Source organism: Oreochromis aureus, linkage group 3 (genome assembly GCF_013358895.1).
Source record: "Oreochromis aureus strain Israel breed Guangdong linkage group 3, ZZ_aureus, whole genome shotgun sequence".
Taxonomy (NCBI): Eukaryota; Metazoa; Chordata; class Actinopteri; order Cichliformes; family Cichlidae; genus Oreochromis; species Oreochromis aureus.
In genome coordinates this window covers 24,717,760-24,737,805 of record NC_052944.1, presented here as the reverse complement: position 1 = coordinate 24,737,805, position 20,046 = coordinate 24,717,760, and the positions used below count along the sequence as shown (strand labels likewise).

The 20,046-nt window shown below is 39.1% G+C and overlaps 1 protein-coding gene across 3 annotated transcripts in view; it reads left to right on the top strand.

The window, feature by feature from the left end:
- Positions 1-20,046, top strand: part of LOC116328675 (immunoglobulin superfamily member 1-like) — a 228,760-nt gene that overhangs the window by 159,126 nt on the left and 49,588 nt on the right. Inside the window, exon 1 of one of the 3 annotated variants that reach the window (XM_039609719.1) lies at positions 6,059-6,116. The exons of the other annotated variants lie outside the window; for them this stretch is intronic. Coding sequence (XP_039465653.1) covers positions 6,080-6,116 — 37 coding nt within the window. The 5' untranslated portion in view covers positions 6,059-6,079. Of the gene's footprint in view, positions 1-6,058; positions 6,117-20,046 lie in introns of those variants that run through there. 3 annotated transcript variants of the gene reach the window in all.

Sequence of the window (20,046 nt, the reverse complement as noted above, 5' to 3'; positions counted from 1 at the left end):
GAACGCACCCCCCCCCCCCTCTTCATGCTACACAGAGTTGTTACAGACCTCCTAGGATGAGACATTCTTTCAATCTACAAATGATTATATACTTCTAAGCATATATAAATATATATTTCTAGGCATAAATGACAATCCAACAATACAAATCTAACACACTTCTCAAATATCACTGTGTGTGTCTCCTATATGATATATTTAACTGACATTTTTTATTGTAACAACCAACGATTTATACAGGAAAATATGACTATTAACAAGGTTGCCCAAGCTTTTGCATCCATCCATCCATCCATCCATTCGCTTCCGCTTATCCTTTCCAGGGTCGCGGGGGGCGCTGGAGCCTATCCCAGCTGTCATAGGGCGAGAGGCGGGGTACACCCTGGACAGGTCGCCAGTCTGTCGCAGGGCCAACACACAGGGACAGACAACCATTCACGCTCACACCTAGTGACAATTTGGATTATCCAATTAACCTATCCCCTCAAACTGCATGTCTTTGGACGGTGGGAGGAAGCCGGAGTATCCGGAGGGAACCCACGCAAACACGGGGAGAACATGCAAACTCCACACAGAAAGACCCCGGCCTGATGGTGGAATTGAACTCAGGACCTTCTTGCTGTGCGGCAACAGTGCTAACCACCGTGCCACCGTGCTGCCCGCTTTTGCATCCCACTGTAAGTAAAATGTGAATATTTTATATTCTGTCTGGAAAAACAAAAACAAACAAACAAACCAAAGGCTTCAGTTGGTCCTACCAGCACTACACCTCTGTGTGTGACACCTGAGGTGAGGCTGGTGAGGTTGAGAGTTAATTCAGTCATATTGTAGGGACACCACCGTATCTTCTGACTTATTATTCTTCACATAATTCAATGGTTTATTCTCTTCTATTTTTGCATAGTAGTGTTGTTTTTAGGTATTATTTATTCCTGCCCTGTTTACTTTGCTGCTGTAACAAAGTGAATTTCCCATCCCTGGGACTAATAATGGTTTATCTCATTCAGGCGGCTTACCTTTTGTAGAGTATATAAGTTTCATTTATTTATTGAGGTCGACTGGAGACTGAAGTCAACATTTTTGCAATCTAAATACAGACGATATGTTAAAAACTGCAATGGTCACCTCTTGTGCTCTGAGTCCTGGTCTGCATGTGGGTCTGCTTTCTGAACTGACTGGACAGACTGACATAATCAATGTTGGTAACATGTTGTGTTCAACACAAACATTATTGTTACAGTTTTTCAGTTATTATTTCACATCATCTGTTCAGTTTGTTTTATTGTGTTACAATCAGATGCTGAGTCAGTGTGCATCTGTGCATACATGTCAAAACTACACAAAGAATTGTCTTCATAAAAAAATGAGTTCATGCTTCGCTTTGATACGCAAACAGAACATTTGTTCAAGTATCAATTTAATTGTTCAGGGAGGGGCTGCCATGTTCTGTGACCAGCTGGGTGGGAGGAGAGAGAGGAGAAAGTAAACAACATAATGAGTGAAAAAGGTGAGAGGACAAGAAACGCCCAGTGCATCATGGGAAGCCTGCAGTAGCCTACACTAAAGGAGGATTCAGGGTCATGTGATCCAGCCCTAACTATAACCTTTATCAAAAAGGAAAGTTTTAAGCCTTTAAATATAAACACTGTATATAGTGTGGACGGGACTTTGCTGACATCAACTGTGGATATACTTTGGTCGGAATACTTTGAGGATGTCCTCAATCCCACCGACATCTCCTCTATAGTAGGAGGAGAGTCAGAGGACAGGGGGCATAGCTCATCCATCACTGGGGGTGAGGTAGTTAATAACTCCTTATGGATGGATGAGACTCAACTCATTCACCTGCAGGATTCAAGGCTCTGGATGCTGTTGGGATTTCATGGCTGACACACTATTGCAATATTGTGTGGAAGGTGGGGACAGTGCCTTTGGATTGGCAGACTGGGGTGAGGGTTCTTCTCTTCATGGAGGGAGACTGGAGTGTATTCCAACTTTAGAGGATCACAGTTCACAGCCTGCCCTGGAAGATCTATGCCAGATTACTGGAGAGGAAAGTCCATCTGTTAGTTGAACATCAGATTCTGTAGAAACAATATTGTTTTCTTCCTTGGGTTGAATGCTGGTTAAAACTCTTCCACCTCTCAGTGACATTTTGGAGTGTGTGGGAGTTTGACCAACCGGCCTGTGTTTGCTTTGAGAACTTGGAGAAGGCATTTGACAGCATTCCTCAGGATATCCTGTGTGGGGGTGATACCTGTACAAAGAGTCAGGGCTTTGTCTGCATTACTGGTAATAAGTCAAACTCTTTCTTGGTGGGTGTTGTCAATGATTCTCTTGACAATTTTCATGAACAGAATTTCCTGGCACAGCCAAGAGGCAGATGGTGACTGGTTCACTAGTCTCTGCTTTTTCCTTTTGAGGTTTTGGTGGCTTCATTGAGCAGTGACCTTCAGCTTACACTGGGGTGGTTTACAGCTTAGTTTGAAGTGCCTGGCATGACAATTAGGACCTCAAACTCTGAGGCCATGGTGTTCAGTCAGAAAAGGATTTGCTGCTCGCTTTGGGGCAGTGAACGAGTTACTGCCGGGGAGAGAGTCCTGGGCACCTCTGGTTAGACTGCTGCCCCCAGACACAGATAAGTTGCTGAAAATCGATGGATAGAAAGAAATATATATGTATATTAAGATAACTCACTTCACCCTTTATTTACATGTGTACAGTCCTTCACAGCGTTCTGCTGTTACACTGTATATGTGTGCTGTTTTTTCTTTTTCTGTGTATTTTCCATGGGTGTGTGGCTCTTGTGTTGCTTTTTTTTTTTTTTTTTAAGTTTTTGAGTTCCATTTTTAGGCAGTGCTGCCCTCAGAATCAGAATACACAGTGTACAGTCAAAGTAAACAGCCTCAGATGACGACTTGAACACTTTTAGGGCTGTTGAGCACCAAAGCAGATTGTTTTTGACCCGTTTGTGCATCAAAGTTGTCTCTGAAGACTTTGCAAATGAAGAAATGTAAAACTTTTAAAACATCGAAACAGAATTCCTCCAAACTATCCAGATTAAATTAAATTAAATTGAGATTTACAACATGAACCATAGTAATATATTTAATTCTAGAAGAAATATTAAGATTAAACTGCAAACATGACAATAAAGAATCGCATCTTTGGTCTTCTGGACAGACCACAATGACTAGATGTGTTTAAAGGGTTGTTGCTGGTCACTGTCTGTTCTGTCACAGGTTAATTTTATCTTTTGAACAATCTCATTTTTTGCAGGGCTGCATAGAAACGAGGAAATGCAGCCTGTGGTTTCTGCCAGCAGTTAGCAGATATGTTGTTTTAAGTCTTCAGCAAACAGCAGAGAGTTAACAAAGACAGACAAAGAGCTCAGTAGGAATTTCATTTTGCTCTCTGTCTGCATGGCACGTTTAAATTTCAATTCAATTCAATTTTTTTTAATTTTCAATTCAATTTTATTTATATAGCGCCAAATCACAACAAAAGTCGCCTCAAGGCGCTTTATGTTGTACAATAGATCGCACAATAATAAATACAGAGAAAAACCCAACAATCATATGACCCCCTATGAGCAAGCACTTTGGCGACAGTGGGAAGGAAAAACTCCCTTTAACAGGAAGAAACCTCCGGCAGAACCAGGCTCAGGGAGGCGCGCCATCTGCTGCGACCGGTTGGGGTGAAAGAAGGAAAACAGGAGAAAGACATGCTGTGGAAGAGAGACAGAGGTTAATAACAGATATGATTCAATGCAGAGGGTCTATTAACACATAGTGAGTGAGAAAGGTGACTGGAAAGGAAAAACTCAATGCATCATGGGAATCCCCGGCAGCCTCACGTCTATTGCAGCATAACTAAGGGAGGATTCAGGGTCACCTGGTCCAGCCCTAACTATATGCTTTAGCAAAAGGAAAGTTTTAAGCCTAATCTTGAAAGTAGAGATAGTGTCTGTCTCCCGAATCCAAACTGGAAGCTGGTTCCACAGAAGAGGGCCTGAAAACTGAAGGCTCTCCTCCCATTCTACTTTTAAATACTCTAGGAACAACAAGTAAGCCTGCAGAGCGAGGCGGCGTGCTCTAATAGGGTGATATGGTACTACAAGGTCATTAAGATAAGATGGAGCCTGATTATTTAAGACCTTGTATGTGAGGAGCAGGATTTTGAATTCAATTCTGGATTTAACAGGAAGCCAATGAAGGAAGCCAAAACAGGAGAAATATGCTCTCTTTCTAGTCCCTGTCAGTACTCTTGCTGCAGCATTTTGGATTAGCTGAAGGCTTTTCAGCGAGTTTTTAGGACATCCTGATAATAGTGAATTACAGTAGTCCAGCCTGGAAGTAATAAATGCATGAACTAGTTTTTCAGCGTCACTCTGAGACAGGATATTTCTAATTTTAGAGATGTTGCGCAAATGGAAGAAAGCGGTCTTACATATTTGTTTAATATGTGCATTGAAGGACATGTCCTGGTCAAAAATGACTCAAGGTTCCTCACAGTATTACTGGAGGCCAAGGTAATGCCATCCAGAGTAAGAATCTGGTTAGATACCATATTTCTAAGATTTTCAGGGCCGAGTACAATAACCTCAGTTTTATCTGAATTAAGAAGCAGAAAGTTAGCGGCCATCCAGGTCTTTATGTCTTTAAGACATTCCTGCAGTTTAACTAATTGGTGTGTGTTACCTGGCTTCATGGATAGATAGAGCTGCGTGTCATCTGCATAGCAGTGAAAATTTATGCTATGTCTTCTAATGATACTGCCTAAGGGAAGCATGTATAATGTAAATAGAATTGGTCCTAGCACTGAACCCTGTGGTACACCATAATTGACCTTAGTGTGTGAAGAGGACTCTCCATTTACTTGAACAAATTGGAGTCTATTAGACAGATATGATACAAACCACTGCAGTGCAGTACCTGTAAATGACCTGCCCATACTGGAGTAATAGAAATATTTATCACCACTACATTTATGTTTACACGTTAAAATAGGTTAAAGTAGAGTCACTGTGGCGATGAAACATGCTGGACTATAGAAAACAAATCTATGTGAACATCAAGAGAAACTGTGAAGTTTATTTCTCACACTGAAAAGCAGCTGCCTCTAACAGTCTGCATGGAGGCTGCAAATGTTTATATATATCTGAATTAGAAAAACAAATAATCTAAAACATCATTGTCATACACTTTGGTGTGGATTGGACTCAAGATGTGGGACTCTGAAGAAACGTTAACAGATTTATTTACAGCAAAGTCAGAAACAAAGTTTATGGCAAAGGGATTTTCATTTAGTGAGGCCCAGGACTCCAACACAGACAAACCCACAGGAATCTGTCTCTCTGTAACTCACTCAGATCCACATCCAGGTCTCTGCACAGAGGAGGACAAAGAGGTGAGTAAAGGTCACAGTGCCAAAACAGAGCAAACACACAACTTGATGGAGCCAGCTTCACTAACTGTGCCTAGTTCAATGATCAGGCATCGACTGAAGGGCTTCCTTCATCCTAAGTCAGAGTGAGGGAATCAGATAAGAACAAACAGGTGAGTTTATCACTTCCAGGTGTGCAGGACTCAAGGAAAGGAAACAGAGGAGACTACACCCCTGAAACACAAAGTGTGGTTAAGCACACTCACACAAACACATCGACACAAACACAGACACACAAACAAAGGAGAGAGAGAGCAATAATGATTAAAGATAGAGCGAGCACAGGAGGACTGGAGCACCATGACAGATTAAAATTATAACCTGCCAAAATATGTCTCCTGACATGAAGCAACAGAATACTTTTTTTACATTATAGAGACAAGTTACAACATAAGAAACAAAGTTTTATGTTTGCAGTGGACAGGAAATTAAACATGTCACATAAGTGCTGCGGTCAAACAGGAGCCGTTTGAGTTTTGTGTGAAAGGGCAGGAAGCACAGAGAGACCAATCAGAAGAAGAAACTGTAGAAAAACTCTATACTATCTATACTAAACACAACTTCTCTTTTTTTCTGCAAAGTAAAACTGTTTGAGATTATGTGTGGATCAGAGTGCAGCAGGCTGGATGTGACGATGGGGCACTCTTTGCTCTGCATGATGGGCTTTTTCTGTAAGTACACGTCTGACATTGTTTGAATGGCAGCGATTAATGAAAATGTTTCTGATCTGTGAGAATTACAGTGTGTCACTGCTTTAACCTGTTTACCTGAGAGCTGGAACAAAGCAGACTTGTGATTCTTTAAGTGTTTAAATGTTTGATACACTGCTGCTTTTTGCATCACTTATAGTTACACACTGTGTTACAACAGTTTGAGTTATTATGTTTGAGCCTGTTTGACAAACAGAAGCATAGAAATTTGGTGATTACTGTTCATCTGGAAATGTATCTTTAAAAGTCTTCATTTATATTGTTTTTGATTTTGTCAGTTGTATAATGTCTGATGAGGTTTTATTCATTATTTAGGGGTTCAGTACTGTCATCTGTGGAAATGCTGAAGGTAAGAAATTATTATTTTCTTCCAGTTCATATATGCAGCTGTTATCTCCTATAATGTGCTCAATAATATCCTCCCTGTGTTTACATGTTATCTTCTGCACAGACTCAATGCTTCTATTCAGCCTGTGCAGTTAAACATAAATGGCTTCAGTAAGCGCTCCATGTGGAGACTGTGGCGTTCTTCAGAGCTTTTACTGATGTACCATTTGTACCACTTTCATTCTGTAAAACTGTAACAACAAAACAGAGCAGGTACATTTAATCTCAGTGTAGATGCACAGATGTCACATGACCAATGCAAGATCATAACATTAACAATAAATGGACAAAGCCTGTCAAGTAATGTAGGGAGAACCACATGCTGACATGTTTTATGCTAACAGGCAAAACAAAGCACTAACAGTTAGCTTACAGTAGTAATGTAACAAACGTCACAGACCCACAAGAAGGACAGAGCACTAATATGTAGAAACAATCCATCATCTGCCCAAACTTACACTTTATCCCATCTCAAGAGCAACAGATGCAGAACTATCACAGACACGGAGCTCTAGCCATTATTACTCTGCACTTCCTCCATTTAACCACTAGACGGTGGACTTTGACATTAACAGATCAGGAAGAAATGTATTTGCTGAGCAATACTGTAGAATCATTTACTTACAGGATGAATAAATGCGACCCGTCATATAACAAACTTAAAACAAACTATATTTCGGGAATAACCTGAGGGACAGAATATTTTAAATGTGACAGCTCACACTCCACTGAAATTATTGGTTAAAATACTAAAATGATTATATCAAGAGTGCAACCATGTGAGCAGATGTTTCACTCAGTCGTTACTAGAGTTTGTTTCCTTGAAACTGACTGATTTCCTTTTCATGAGTGTTCATTAGTCAATGCTAACAGATCACAGTTATGATTCACAAGATTGCACTTCTCCTGTGACAGATCCACAAGTGAGTTTGGAGAGTTTTCTATAAGTAAAGGGTTCATAAACCCTGAGCTCAGGCTCACAGGCTCACAGGCTCAGGCTTTTTCTCACACTCAGAACAAACCACCAGGTTGCGTATTACTCACTCATGTAAGTGACGTTATTCTGCTGGTGGTGGTTGTGTCAATAGAAACCAGGCTCACCTGCTCCCAGTCATTTCAAACTATTTACAGAACAATCAGCTGTTCTGCATTCAATAAGATTCCACACAAATTATTTGTGCCACTCCAAAAAAATAATTTCTGTCCACTATAAAGGAGAACATCACAGCCTGATACCTGCAGGTCTGACAGCAGCAGGTGTATCACTCCTGTTCTCTACCTGGAGACAGCAGTCGCCTCATTGTTGTGTCACAACACAAAACTATCCACAACACTACACACTAACTACACAAGACAACACTTTCCAAACACGCTAAACGTCACAAATCTCTCACATCTTAAAACTCTCTCTCTCTCTCGCCGTCACTCCTAAAACTTCCCTCTCTTCTTAAACAACCAAATGTCATGTTGCCATATCAATTTTTGATTGGTCGACATTGTACATTTTCCCACCAACAGGAACGGGCTGGTTTTTTTGTTTTGTTTATTTTTTATTTTTTGGTCATAAGCAGAGAGTGCTTGCTAGCGCTTTCCTTAGACAGTAAACGTGACGAAACCGTCTGTTTGTTAGTTAGTAATGCCGTTACTTATAACGCCGTTATTGCCATCACTGCTCACAGTTGCAGTAGGAAAGAAAACTGCAGCTGAAGCATCTGTGTGGCAGATGTTGTGGGTTTCTTCTTCTTCCCCTAAAAGGATCACAATTGACTATGTGCACGAGAAAATGCTAACTTCCTGGTTTGAGGCCGGATGTGGGGTTGTACATTTCCGGTAGCTTTACTTTGCGGTAAATCTCTACTGCGAAGATATACTCCAAAATCATGTCCAAAACTCGAAAATGGAAAGATTGCGTTAAGTTCCAAAGAGCAGAAGGTGGGAACACTCACCACTGTTGTGTCACAAAAAATCTAATGATAGATTTTGACGTTTAATTATCCACACTTAACAACTCTTGCACTTAATCTATAATAAAATGATGACAGAAAAATGTTATAGAAGCAAAACATTTCAGTTGTGCTTATTATTATTTTTATACTGGAATACCTCTCCAACAACTGGTACATGTGTTAATGTTACCTGTGCTCTTTGTAATCCAGCTGCTGAGGGATCCACTGCCTTTAGTAGCCTCACACAGCTCCTACTGTTTCCTCCTCATGTCCTTACCAGCCATGTATGGACAATGTTATATCATGAGTAATAATTTTAAAAATCCATATACATAAAACACACACATGCATGCACACACAGTGACATTTTAGACCTTCTTCAGAATACTGTATATACTGTGGGCACAAGTTTCCATCATGGTGCTGATCCAGAATCCTTCCCTTTATTACTAGAGACACAATAATAAAGCAATGAGGGGAAAAAAGTAATAAATATATAATAATGTATTTATGATGATTCCATTTGTTTCACTATCCACTCTGTGCAGCGAGAAAGCTTATTACATTTTTAAACTGTAGAGATACAATAATTTTGCTGCTGTAAAATCAGCATTTTGTCTTATTTAAAATATAAATCTAATATAATATGTTTCTTAATGTATGTTCTTTAAAATACAGTATATGTTTAAATATCATAATTATAACAATCCATAATTATATGGACATGCATATTACATCATAAGCCCTCCAGAAAGGCAGGAAAAGCCCTGTAACTTACTTTAAAACTAAATATGTTCACGTATCTAAAACCTGCAGGACACCGGCCCTCGAGGCCTGGAGTTGCCAACCCCTGGTCTGGATTGAAGAATATTCTTGTGTTAGAATGGCTCAGTCAAAGTCCAGACCTAAATCCCATTGAGTATCTGTGGCAAGACTTGAAAACTGCTGTTCACAGATGCTTTCCTGGCTGAGTTTGAGCCATTTTACAACAAAGAATGGCAAACATTTCAGTCTGTGGATATGCAAAGTTGTTAAAGCCACATCCCCGAAAGACCTGCAGCTGTAAATCCAGTGAAAGGTGGCTATACAAAGTGCAAAGTAGTAAAACAAATGCATGCCACACCTTTCAGATTTTTATTTGCTTAAAATCTTGAAAATCATGCATCATTTTCATACCATTTCACAGTCATGCACCATTTGTGTTGGTCTATCACAGAACATCCCAATAAAAAAACATTTTGTGGTTGTAAGGTGACAAAATGTGTGAAAGTTCAACGTGTATGAATACTTTTTCAAGTCACTGTTGGTCAGTTTCATTTAGTCGAGCAACAGCATCACCGTACAAAACACACCATTGTTTCAAGTATCCCAGGTGAGGTATTAATGATTTTTACTGATACAGAGGAAGATAGAGAAGTGTTTCAGCTTCACATGTTTTGCGTGAAAAATCTTTACAACACAGAACAAATGATAAGTTATGTGTATGTCTGAAACCAGATATCTGCATGAAAGTAAAACCAGATGATTTCCTCCTCCACACAGATACAGAGTCTGTCTGCACCTTCTAAACAAAGTATGTAAGGTACAGTTAACTTTACACAATTTCTATAAAGACTCAATCACACAAAACAGAACTTCACTTTACATCAAGGGGAGACAATGCTTTTATAATAAACTTTATTGTTCTCCAACAGGAAGCCACAGGTGGGACAGGCATGAGGGGCAGCCAGTGACCCCTCACACACGTCCTTCTGCTGATATCCAGGCAGGTTCTCAGTGTTTGTAGCTGCTGATTTATGCAGCAAGCATTTCCACAGTCCTGTGAGGTCAGAGCTGGATTCTTCCATTCATTTAAACACTGCATCAGATTATAGAAACTCTTCTTTTCTCAGCTCACAACAGAAGATCTCTCCACTCCATTACATATTCCATGTGTATGGGGTATGACCCCCTCTTGGTCGTAGTGTGTAGATACTTGTTTAAGATACTCGGCTAGCCCGGCCACACCCCACAGCTTGCATATAAACGAGCTGTGCAAACGTGACCTCGGTGATAGTTTGATTTCAACTTGTTTGTGTGTGTGATTGACCGGTGGTACCTACCTACTTGTGTGACTGTGTGTGTTAAGCTGCTTTTATTTGTTTTTAAATGTTTGTCCAATGCTGCCCCTCTCTACCTCTCTGAGCTTCTTCATCCATACATACCTTCCCGGTCCATCAGGTCGGCAGACCAGCTCCTCCTGAGTGTGCCCAGGACTAATCGTAAGCTCAGAGGGGATCGGGCGTTTGCTGTGGCAGCACCAAAATTGTGGAATGAGTTGCCTTTACATGTTAGACAGGCACCTTCCTTATCTGTTTTTAAATCCTGTCTTAAAACATATTTATTTACTTGGCTTTTAGCACAGCAGGACTTGTTGATGTCTCTTAATATGTTTTCTTATTAATTATATTATTTTTAATTTTAAGATATTTTATATGTAATTTAAACTGTTTCCTCTCTGTTTTATATTTGTAGCACTTTGGTCAACATTGTTGGATGTAAAGTGCGTTATAAGTAAAGATGCTATGCTATGCTATAGTGGCAGTGGGAGTGCTGTCCATTTGTGGGAGCTTGTTTCGGCAGCCTCCCTAGCTCTGCCCCTCACTTCAGTGGCCAGGCTGTAGCTGCAGGCTGTGTTCCCCTGGCGTCTCCCCCACGGTTCACCTGGTTACACCACCAGTTGCGCCTCACTGATACGTCGGCCGGTGAGTGACGTCGGCCCTCCACTTCAGCAGGCTAAGCTGACGGCCCCCTCCCCTGTCTGCGGACAGCATGGGCCAGGTTTTTACCTTTGGGGATGGACAGGTCACATCCCTAGCTTGGCCCGCTAATGTGGGCTGTGTTCCCCTGGCCTACTGCCGGCGGTTTGCCAGTTTACGCGGTTTACCTCGCTGTGTCTGATCAGTCAGCCAGCGAGTGAGAGTTCTCCAACCTGCAGCGCTGGCGCTCTGTCTGGTGTGTTTCCTGCATGACATGGGTTTATGCGGCTAGCGGCACCCAAACTGGTAGCTCGGTATACTACCCTTCTTGGCGGTTGGCCTGGCGGGTCTCGGGCTGTCCTTGAGCGGTCGCTCTGCTGCGGTCCGTCCATACCATTGCCCCCACTCCCCGGCTCAGCCTTTGCATTTGGTGAGGCCATGACCGGGTGGTGTGTATATATGTACAAGTTGGTACATTCACTCTGGGTTGGGTTGCACTGTCTCATTGGGTGATGTACAAAGTTACCCCGTACATATGGTGGAGTGAAGAGAAAGTCTCGATATGATGAAGAACATACGGTCATGGTTACACTGACAGAAGATGGCGCTGAACATGTTTTTGTACCTTTGAGCACTTATTTCTTAAATCCAGCTTCACAGACAGAGTTACCTTTATACATGTAGTGTTTCATGTCCCCTTTAATTCTTTAATGCTGAACACCTCATGTGACATTTTCACACACTAATTCACCTCAGTAATTGTTTGTTTGTTTGTTTGTTTTTTGCATGTTTGCCATCCTCCATCTAGTTTTTGTGATTGGGTTCATGTATACATTTCTGATGGTTTCATTTTCATTAAAATATTTTATTTTTGCACTCGAGTTTCCACTCTTAGAGATTACATTCACTTTATTTTCACCTGACCCTGACACAAAACTACAGACAGAAGTAGATAAAATATCCGTGTTACTGGTTATACAGTAATAAAAATACCTCAATTAGAGTCAAAATATCATAAATGGTAACAAATATTACTGAATATTACTTTAGTAAATCTGAAATATAGTTAATCTTCAGGTTACTCACTGTCCAAATCATCATCTGCATCAATGAATGTCAGTGAGGTGTCCTGAAAGTCGTCACGTCTCCTGTTCAGTTACCGTCTCTGAGAATCACTCTGCTCTCCAATCAAATCACTTTTCTTCTGTTTATCTGCTGAGTTGCTCTTTGGTGGTTATGACTCATTGCTATTGTGAAAACTGTGAAGTTGTTGCTGTGCTTGGGAGACATTTCTCTGTTGTTCTGGTATCAAACTGCCTCATGTTTGCTGAACTTAACCGTCTTTCTCTTCACCTGTCAAACTGTTGCTCATATTTCCAGATCAGCTTTTTTTCCTCAGATAAAAATTTTCAGTCATTTTTGTTTTGTTGATTTGCCAAATTTTTGCTCAGTTGTTGAGAATCACATGCTTTCTGTTCTGTTGCCAAACTGCCTGTCAGTTTCATATAGACAATAATTTGCTCTTGTTCAGTTGTCAAGTTGTTGCTCAGTTGCTTTGAGTCAAAGTTCATCTCAGTTGACAGGTTGCTTTGTAATTTTAAATAAAATAATTTCCCCCTTTGTTGAGTTGTCAAGCTGTCTTTTAGAATAACTTAAAATGTTATTGTTTGGCTTTTTTCAGTATTTTAGTTGTTCCTGAGTAAATCGGTTTGGCTGAGATTAAAGTTTTCACACAGCTGAATAAACGGCAAACAGAAAACTGATTAAACACAAGTGTGAGATGGTAGAATTTACTCCAGTGTCCTGTTATATTGTAGATAGCAAGGAGCAGACGGCTGAGTTTATTAAACTCCACCATCTGCAAATTTCATTACAAGTTTAATAAACTATCATCTAAAAAAAAATAATCTGTGACTAGTCGACTATCAAAATAATCGTTTGTGACAGCCCTAATAACAACTATGCATTTTGCCCTATACAGTATTATACTGTTATACTAAACAACAGTAAACTGGTCTGTTTCCTGACATCATCTGATGTTTTTGTAAAATCTTTGGTTGTGTTGTTCTGTTTTGCTGCCTGTGCTCTCTGTAAAATTATTCAAAGACAGTTTTGGTAATGAGCTGGATTAGATCCTAGAAACGTGACTGCAACACTTTAAATATGTGTTATAACAAACTCCACTCTTTACTGTTTTATCTAGTATGTGGAAAAAGAGTAAAATAGTTTTTCATTCGTTACAACATTTATTTACTGCTTGACTTTGTTTTTGTTTAAATTCTCTTGCCTAATAAATTATATAAATACAGTTTTTTTTTGTCAGTAAAACTGAGAAATAAAATCCTTGTTGTTTGAAAGACATTTTTGTTCTTTGGTGTTTGTTTTGTTTTTCACGCCTCTAAGCAAACTTAAACGCAGCATCCTGCAGTAACCATAGCAATCTTTTTTAAATCAATAATACTTTTTTTTCTTTTGTTTTTTTTTACAAAGATGTGATTTTGTTTTATTTTTTGTTTTGTTTTTAAACGTTCTTACTTAAAAATAATTTCTCTGTCAAATATATTTATTTAGCCTACTTTTGTTTCTGGCCTGAGTAAAAACAAAGTAAAGTCATAGAGGAAAAGGTTAAAAAAAGTAATAATCAAATATATGTTAACAAATCATTCATCATATGTTGAGTTTTGACTGTTTGCACCAGTTAAGCCTCTGAAACAATCCTCGTCTTAAATCTTGAAGATTTTAGGTTCAGTAATTTAGAAATAATCTTACTGCTGATGCAGCAGACGTCAGTGCACTTAAAACATTTCCTCTGGATCACTTTTGTCTCCTTACAGGATTAAAAAAATGAAAAATGATCCACGATTGTTTGTATGAGCATATATGTCAGAATTAATAATTTAAGATTGTCATTTATGCTTAGAAATATAATCATTCGTATGCTGATAAAAATCATATCCTTATTAGGTCTGATAAGATTCTGTGTGCACTTGTGTACCATGAGATGAGAGGAAGCAGCCTTGACGTTATAATTTCTATTATAGCTTTAGAAACTGTCTTGTTCGTTATCTCAAAGTGCATGATGGTGCAAAGAGTTCACACCTTTAAATGTGCGTTTGAGACATGACCTATTACAAGTTCTTGTTTTTATAGTTTAGTGAGATGCTTACTTCTGCTTTTCTGCATACAGTTTAAGTCCATTGAATGGTTGTATGTCTATGTATGGTATAGCTGGAAACACACACACACACACACACACACACACAGACACACAGAGACACACACACACACACACACACACACACACACACAGAATATAGACACTGACGTTGTTCAGATATGCCTGCTTAAGAATGTCACGTGTATTTGTAATTGCATATTCATGAATGATTGCTTGCTGACAATAAAAAGGGCTGTAGCGAAGGAATCAGTCGAAGTTGGTTGAGTTCAGGTGAAGGAATCTTTTCCTCAACTTTGACTGACTTCCCTCGCGAGCCACAAAGACAAAGAGTTCTGTCTTGCCTTGTTTTGTCGTGCAGTTAGTGGGTTTGTGCATAGATAAACCCAACAATATAATTTCTGCATTATGCAATATACAGGTCACAACACTGATATCACAAACATGCTGTTGTTGTAATTTAAATATGTTTGTCTGAAACAGGTCTGTCTTGTAAATGAGACATTGAGTATCAGTTACTGTACTGCAGTCGATGGCAGTTCAGCACTAAAGGGCCACTTTTTTCTCATAAATTTGACACTTTAATGTCAAAACATTTTCCCTTCTTCTTTTCCTCATAGAAATGATGAATAAAAACACTTACTGGAATAACCGACACACAGATATTTCCACACTAAACCAGTATTATTATTACTTATATGGTTTGCCATGCTAAAAGCGTTTGTAACCCACAAACCTGCCTAAAAGCATTTGTCCACACGGTGTCAGCGTCTCTAAACAGAGTTGAGATACGTGAAAATGTCTGAGGCCACAAGTTTGAACTTTGGGTCTTTGCTGGAAAATAAGGAAATATTCACAAAGTCACTGAATCTTTTTCTGCAGCCATGAAAGTTGAAATGGTTTCTTTTCAGTCCTTCAGGCTCAGAGCTGAGTTGTAAGGAGCCAAACTGACTGTAATGCTGAGTGGTCCAAAATGATTACATACTTATTAAACTATAACTTAAAAAACTATAATAAGTCAGCTGGTACGTCATTAACACTAGTTTTTAAAACTAAATCAAAACTAAGACTGAGACAAAGAGGCCTACTACACCTGCTGCATGGCCTTTTATTACCCAAGCACCTCCCACTAACACTCCCACTATTGGCCTGAGTAAAAACAAAGTAAAGTCATAGAGCAAAAGGTTAAAAAAAAAGTAATAATCAAATATATGTTAACAAATCATTCAATCATATGTTGAGTTTTGACTGTTTGCAGCAGTTAAGCCTCTGAAATAATCCTCGTCTTAAATCTTGAAGATCTTTATGGAACGCCAGGACTGCCATAATGAATTACTTAAATACACCATTAAATAATTAATTAAATGTGGCAATAATTAATTAAAATGGGAATTAATTAATTAAATAAATAGTTATGACACATGTAATTAATTAATTATTGACACATTTAATTAATTATTTATGTATTTCATATTTTAATTAATTATTGACACATTTAATTAATTAATTATTGACACATTTAATTAATTATTTATGTATTTCACATTTTAATTAATTATTGACACATTTAATTAATTATTTAATGATATATTTATTTATTTCATTTTGGCAGTCCTGGCGCCTGGCTCTCATCATGAATTAATTTTATCTGTCAGCCTCACAAATCAAACTCACGGGGCGGGGTTAACGCTGCCCATGCAGCTTCTCTAACATTTGATTGGTTGCCGTGCAATGTAAGTCAAAACAGGTCGATCCCAGATAATCGATTGCTTCTGTAGACTTGAGGCAGCCAGGTATCCCAGAATGCGTTTCAAATCACAGGCAGCAATGGTGGTGGTGTAGTTTTAAAACACCCCGTTTTTCTGTCACCAACTACACGCGAATGTCGCGCTGTAATCTTCACATGTCTGGTCAGGTTGTCAACATAGAACATGTTTGCAAAAGTGGTCAGATGTTTTCAGAGATTTCAGTAGCTCTGCTAACAGTCAGCATGCAGAGTGCACCGAGGGGTTACGTCAACCGGTTTGTTTACATATTCCACTCTCCGTGTTCCACATGTTGCATTCGCAGATTCGCATTTTCACCCGAACGATCGTCTCTTTCCGCCTGGTCTTGTGTCTCTGTGCTTCTGTAACATAAAGAACGAGCTGACATGTTTCTCAGGACACCAGCGATCAGCTCAGCAGGCCCTCAGTTTACCTGCATGCGTCCTCCTCACCTGTCAGCTGTTTAACACCTGCTGCTAATTCAAGAAACACGCCCACGTTACCTGGTGATAGTCACAGTTTAACTGGGCAGCGGGTGCTGATATAACGCAATGTCAGCGCATTTTTCTGCACAACATAAGTAAATATAGTATTTTTCCCGAGCGCAGAGCTGCTGGAGCTTGTTTCCTTACAGAGGACTTTATAGGCGAACCCACTTTATCGGCAGCTGATGTCCAATCACCTGCACACAGCTTTGAAACCTCACCTGAGTTTTAGCTCTCAGTGGTTAAACGCTGGACTTAATTCACTCAGGTTTTGTCTGTCGGGTCACGTTTACTTCGCTGTTTTATTTACAACTGGTTTGGCTCAAATTAAAGTTATGTTTCATAACTGCAGAGTTTTACAGACGTTTAATGGTTCACTGGCACATGTGTTAGACTGAACTATTCGCTTTTCTTTATCTGGTGTGTTTCGGATTTAACAGTGAATTTTGAGATTAAACTGACTTTTAAAATGTTTTTATACAAAGAGGAAAGAGAAGGCGCATTTCCACCGAGAGGAGCAGAATTTGCAACAGCATGTTCAAGATGAAGACTGCAACCTGGACAGAAATATTATATCATCTGTTTTTAATAGTTATTTAACTGTATTCTAAGCACCAGCTATGTTAGAATTTTTAGAGTTTACTTAACTAAAAATAAATGAGCTTAACATATAATTTGTGTGATTTCTCTCTCTCTCTCTCTCTCTCTCTTTTTTTTTTTTTTTTTTTTTTGCTTTTGCGGGTCATGTTATGTTTAACTGTAAAGGTTTGTTACAAACTATGAAACACATCGTGCAGACTTCTGGATGTTAGAAGAAAACTAATACTGCTCATGAATGAGACTAAAGGCAGGAAGGTGTCCTTTAAAACTAAACATGTTAATAGGACCTCCCTATTTATATCGTAGTTTATGATATAGCACGTGTATTTCAGTAATAGCCTACTGATTTCAGCAGCTCACATGGGCGTTATCTGTGATACTCCTTAATTATAATTTATCCAAGTTAACGTCAGTTAACCATTCAGACAGTTCTTTTGCAATGAAAACATAAACACCCATGCTGCGTAATGTTTACATTATAGCTGCTTATGCAGTAACCATGGTAACCACGGACTCTGAGCGGCTGGATCGACGGAGGTCAGACAACAATTTTACATGTATGATCTTAAAACAGGACACAGCCAATATCCGTGCTGGCCTCATATCAAATGTGACCGCAGACTGAGTCTATGTTTGATGTTTGCTTTATATCTAATCTTCCTCTCAAACATTTAAACAGCAGCGAGTCTGCAGCTGAGGGAATACAAACTCAAATTGTCGGAACAGGTTCGATCGTGGATTCATTTGGTAATTTATTAAATGTATAACTGTTAGTCTAATCTGCTGCTGAGTCTCTTACACTGATGAAAATGCAGATAACACAGATCACGAACACCTGTTCAACCAATCACATTCATTCCACTTTGATCTGCGACAAACTGACGGTTCATCTCTGTTTCAGTGTTTCGTTAGACTGCTATATTTTTGTGTTCTTTATGCTGTAGATTTTCACGTCTCTGGAATAGTTGGCAGTATTAAGGATGCTTTTCTGTAAAATCATATTGATATGACCCGTGACATATTCGTAGATGACAGTTAGATAGTCAGCTGGGAAACTGTGTTAACTCAGAGATCTGAAGATATCGTGGAGAGATGCTGATCTTGCTCCGTGGTGTACAGGTCACCCTCATGATTAATATTCACAATAAAAATATTAGCCGAACATCATGAAGTCTGTATGTGTTTCATAGTGTCGAACAACCTTTGTACAGTTAAAGCCAGCAGTTACTACATGACGGAAACACCAACGTTTTCTCTTTTATACGTTTATACACAGGTCACGCTGATTACTGAACAGAAACCCAAAGATCAGCTGTTAATCGAATTTATTTGCTCTCTCTCCTCCTTAAACATGTTTTTAATGTTAGTTATAATTCAGAATTGGCGACTGAAACACGTGGGACACATAAGAACATCAGGAAATAAAACCCGATAAATATAACCTCAGTAAAAGAAGTCCGTGTCAGCGGGGTTATTACAGCTGTGTGCCGGGGCCTGCGCTTTGTCGGCGGTAACAACAGCTCGATTGCTTGCGGGCGAGCGGGTCTATCCCACGCTTTGCCGTGAGACTGGGCAGACATCTCCGAAATCATCGAAGCACTTTTGCAAAGAGGCTGTATCTTGACAAACCGATCAGACATATGAAGATTAAACCACTACATTCTCGGCTAAAAAATATTAAAACGGTATTTGGTGACACACAAACAGGGTTTTCAAAGTTCAGTTCTGCCGGTTGTTGTGGGCTAAAAAACAATGGCCACCAGGCCAAAGCAATGGTTTTGAGTCGATCAGCGTTAACCCCGCCCCTGAGTTTGATGGGTGAGGCTGACAGATAAAATTAATTCATGGTGAGAGCCAGGCGCCAGGACTGCCAAAATGAAATAAATAAATATATCATGAAATAATTAATTAAATGTGTCAATAATTAATTAAAATGTGAAATACACAAATAATTAATTAAATGTGTCAATAATTAATTAATTAAATGTGTCAATAATTAATTAAAATGTGAAATACATAAATAATTAATTAAATGTGTCAATAATTAATTAATTACATGTGTCATAACTATGTATTTAATTAATTAATTCCCATTTTAATTAATTATTGCCACATTTAATTAATTATTTAATGGTGTATTTAAGTAATTCATTATGGCAGTCCTGGCGTTCCATAGATCTTAGGTTCAATAATTTAGAAATAATCTTACTGCTGATGCAGCAGACGTCAGTGCACTTAAAACATTTCCTCTGGATCACATTTGTCTCCTTACAGGATTAAAAAAAATGAAAAATTATCCACGATTGTTTGTATGAGCATATATGTCAGAATTAATAATTTAAGAGTCATTAATGCTTAGAAATATATATGTCAGGTTTTGTGTAGGAGCGAGGAAGAAGGAACCCAAACGCAGGACTCGCAGGTAGGTGAAGACTGGTGAAGGTTTATTATAAGGAATGGATGACACTGACTGGCTGGATAACTGAATGGCTGACTGAATTGAGGGAACACACTGAAAGGACAACATCATACGAACATCAATGACACGACAAAGAACTGGTGAAACCGAGGAGCATAAATACACAGGTTGAATGATGACAATGATTGGAAACGGGTGAGTACAGGGCTGAACATAATCCGACTAATGACACAAGCTGACATGGGAAAAAACAGGAAGTGAGAACATTAATGTGGCAAACTAAACTGAACATGAACAGAACTGAATCACTGGGTCAGCGACCCAGGAACCCTGACAATATAATCATTTGTATGCTGATAAAAATCATATCCTTAT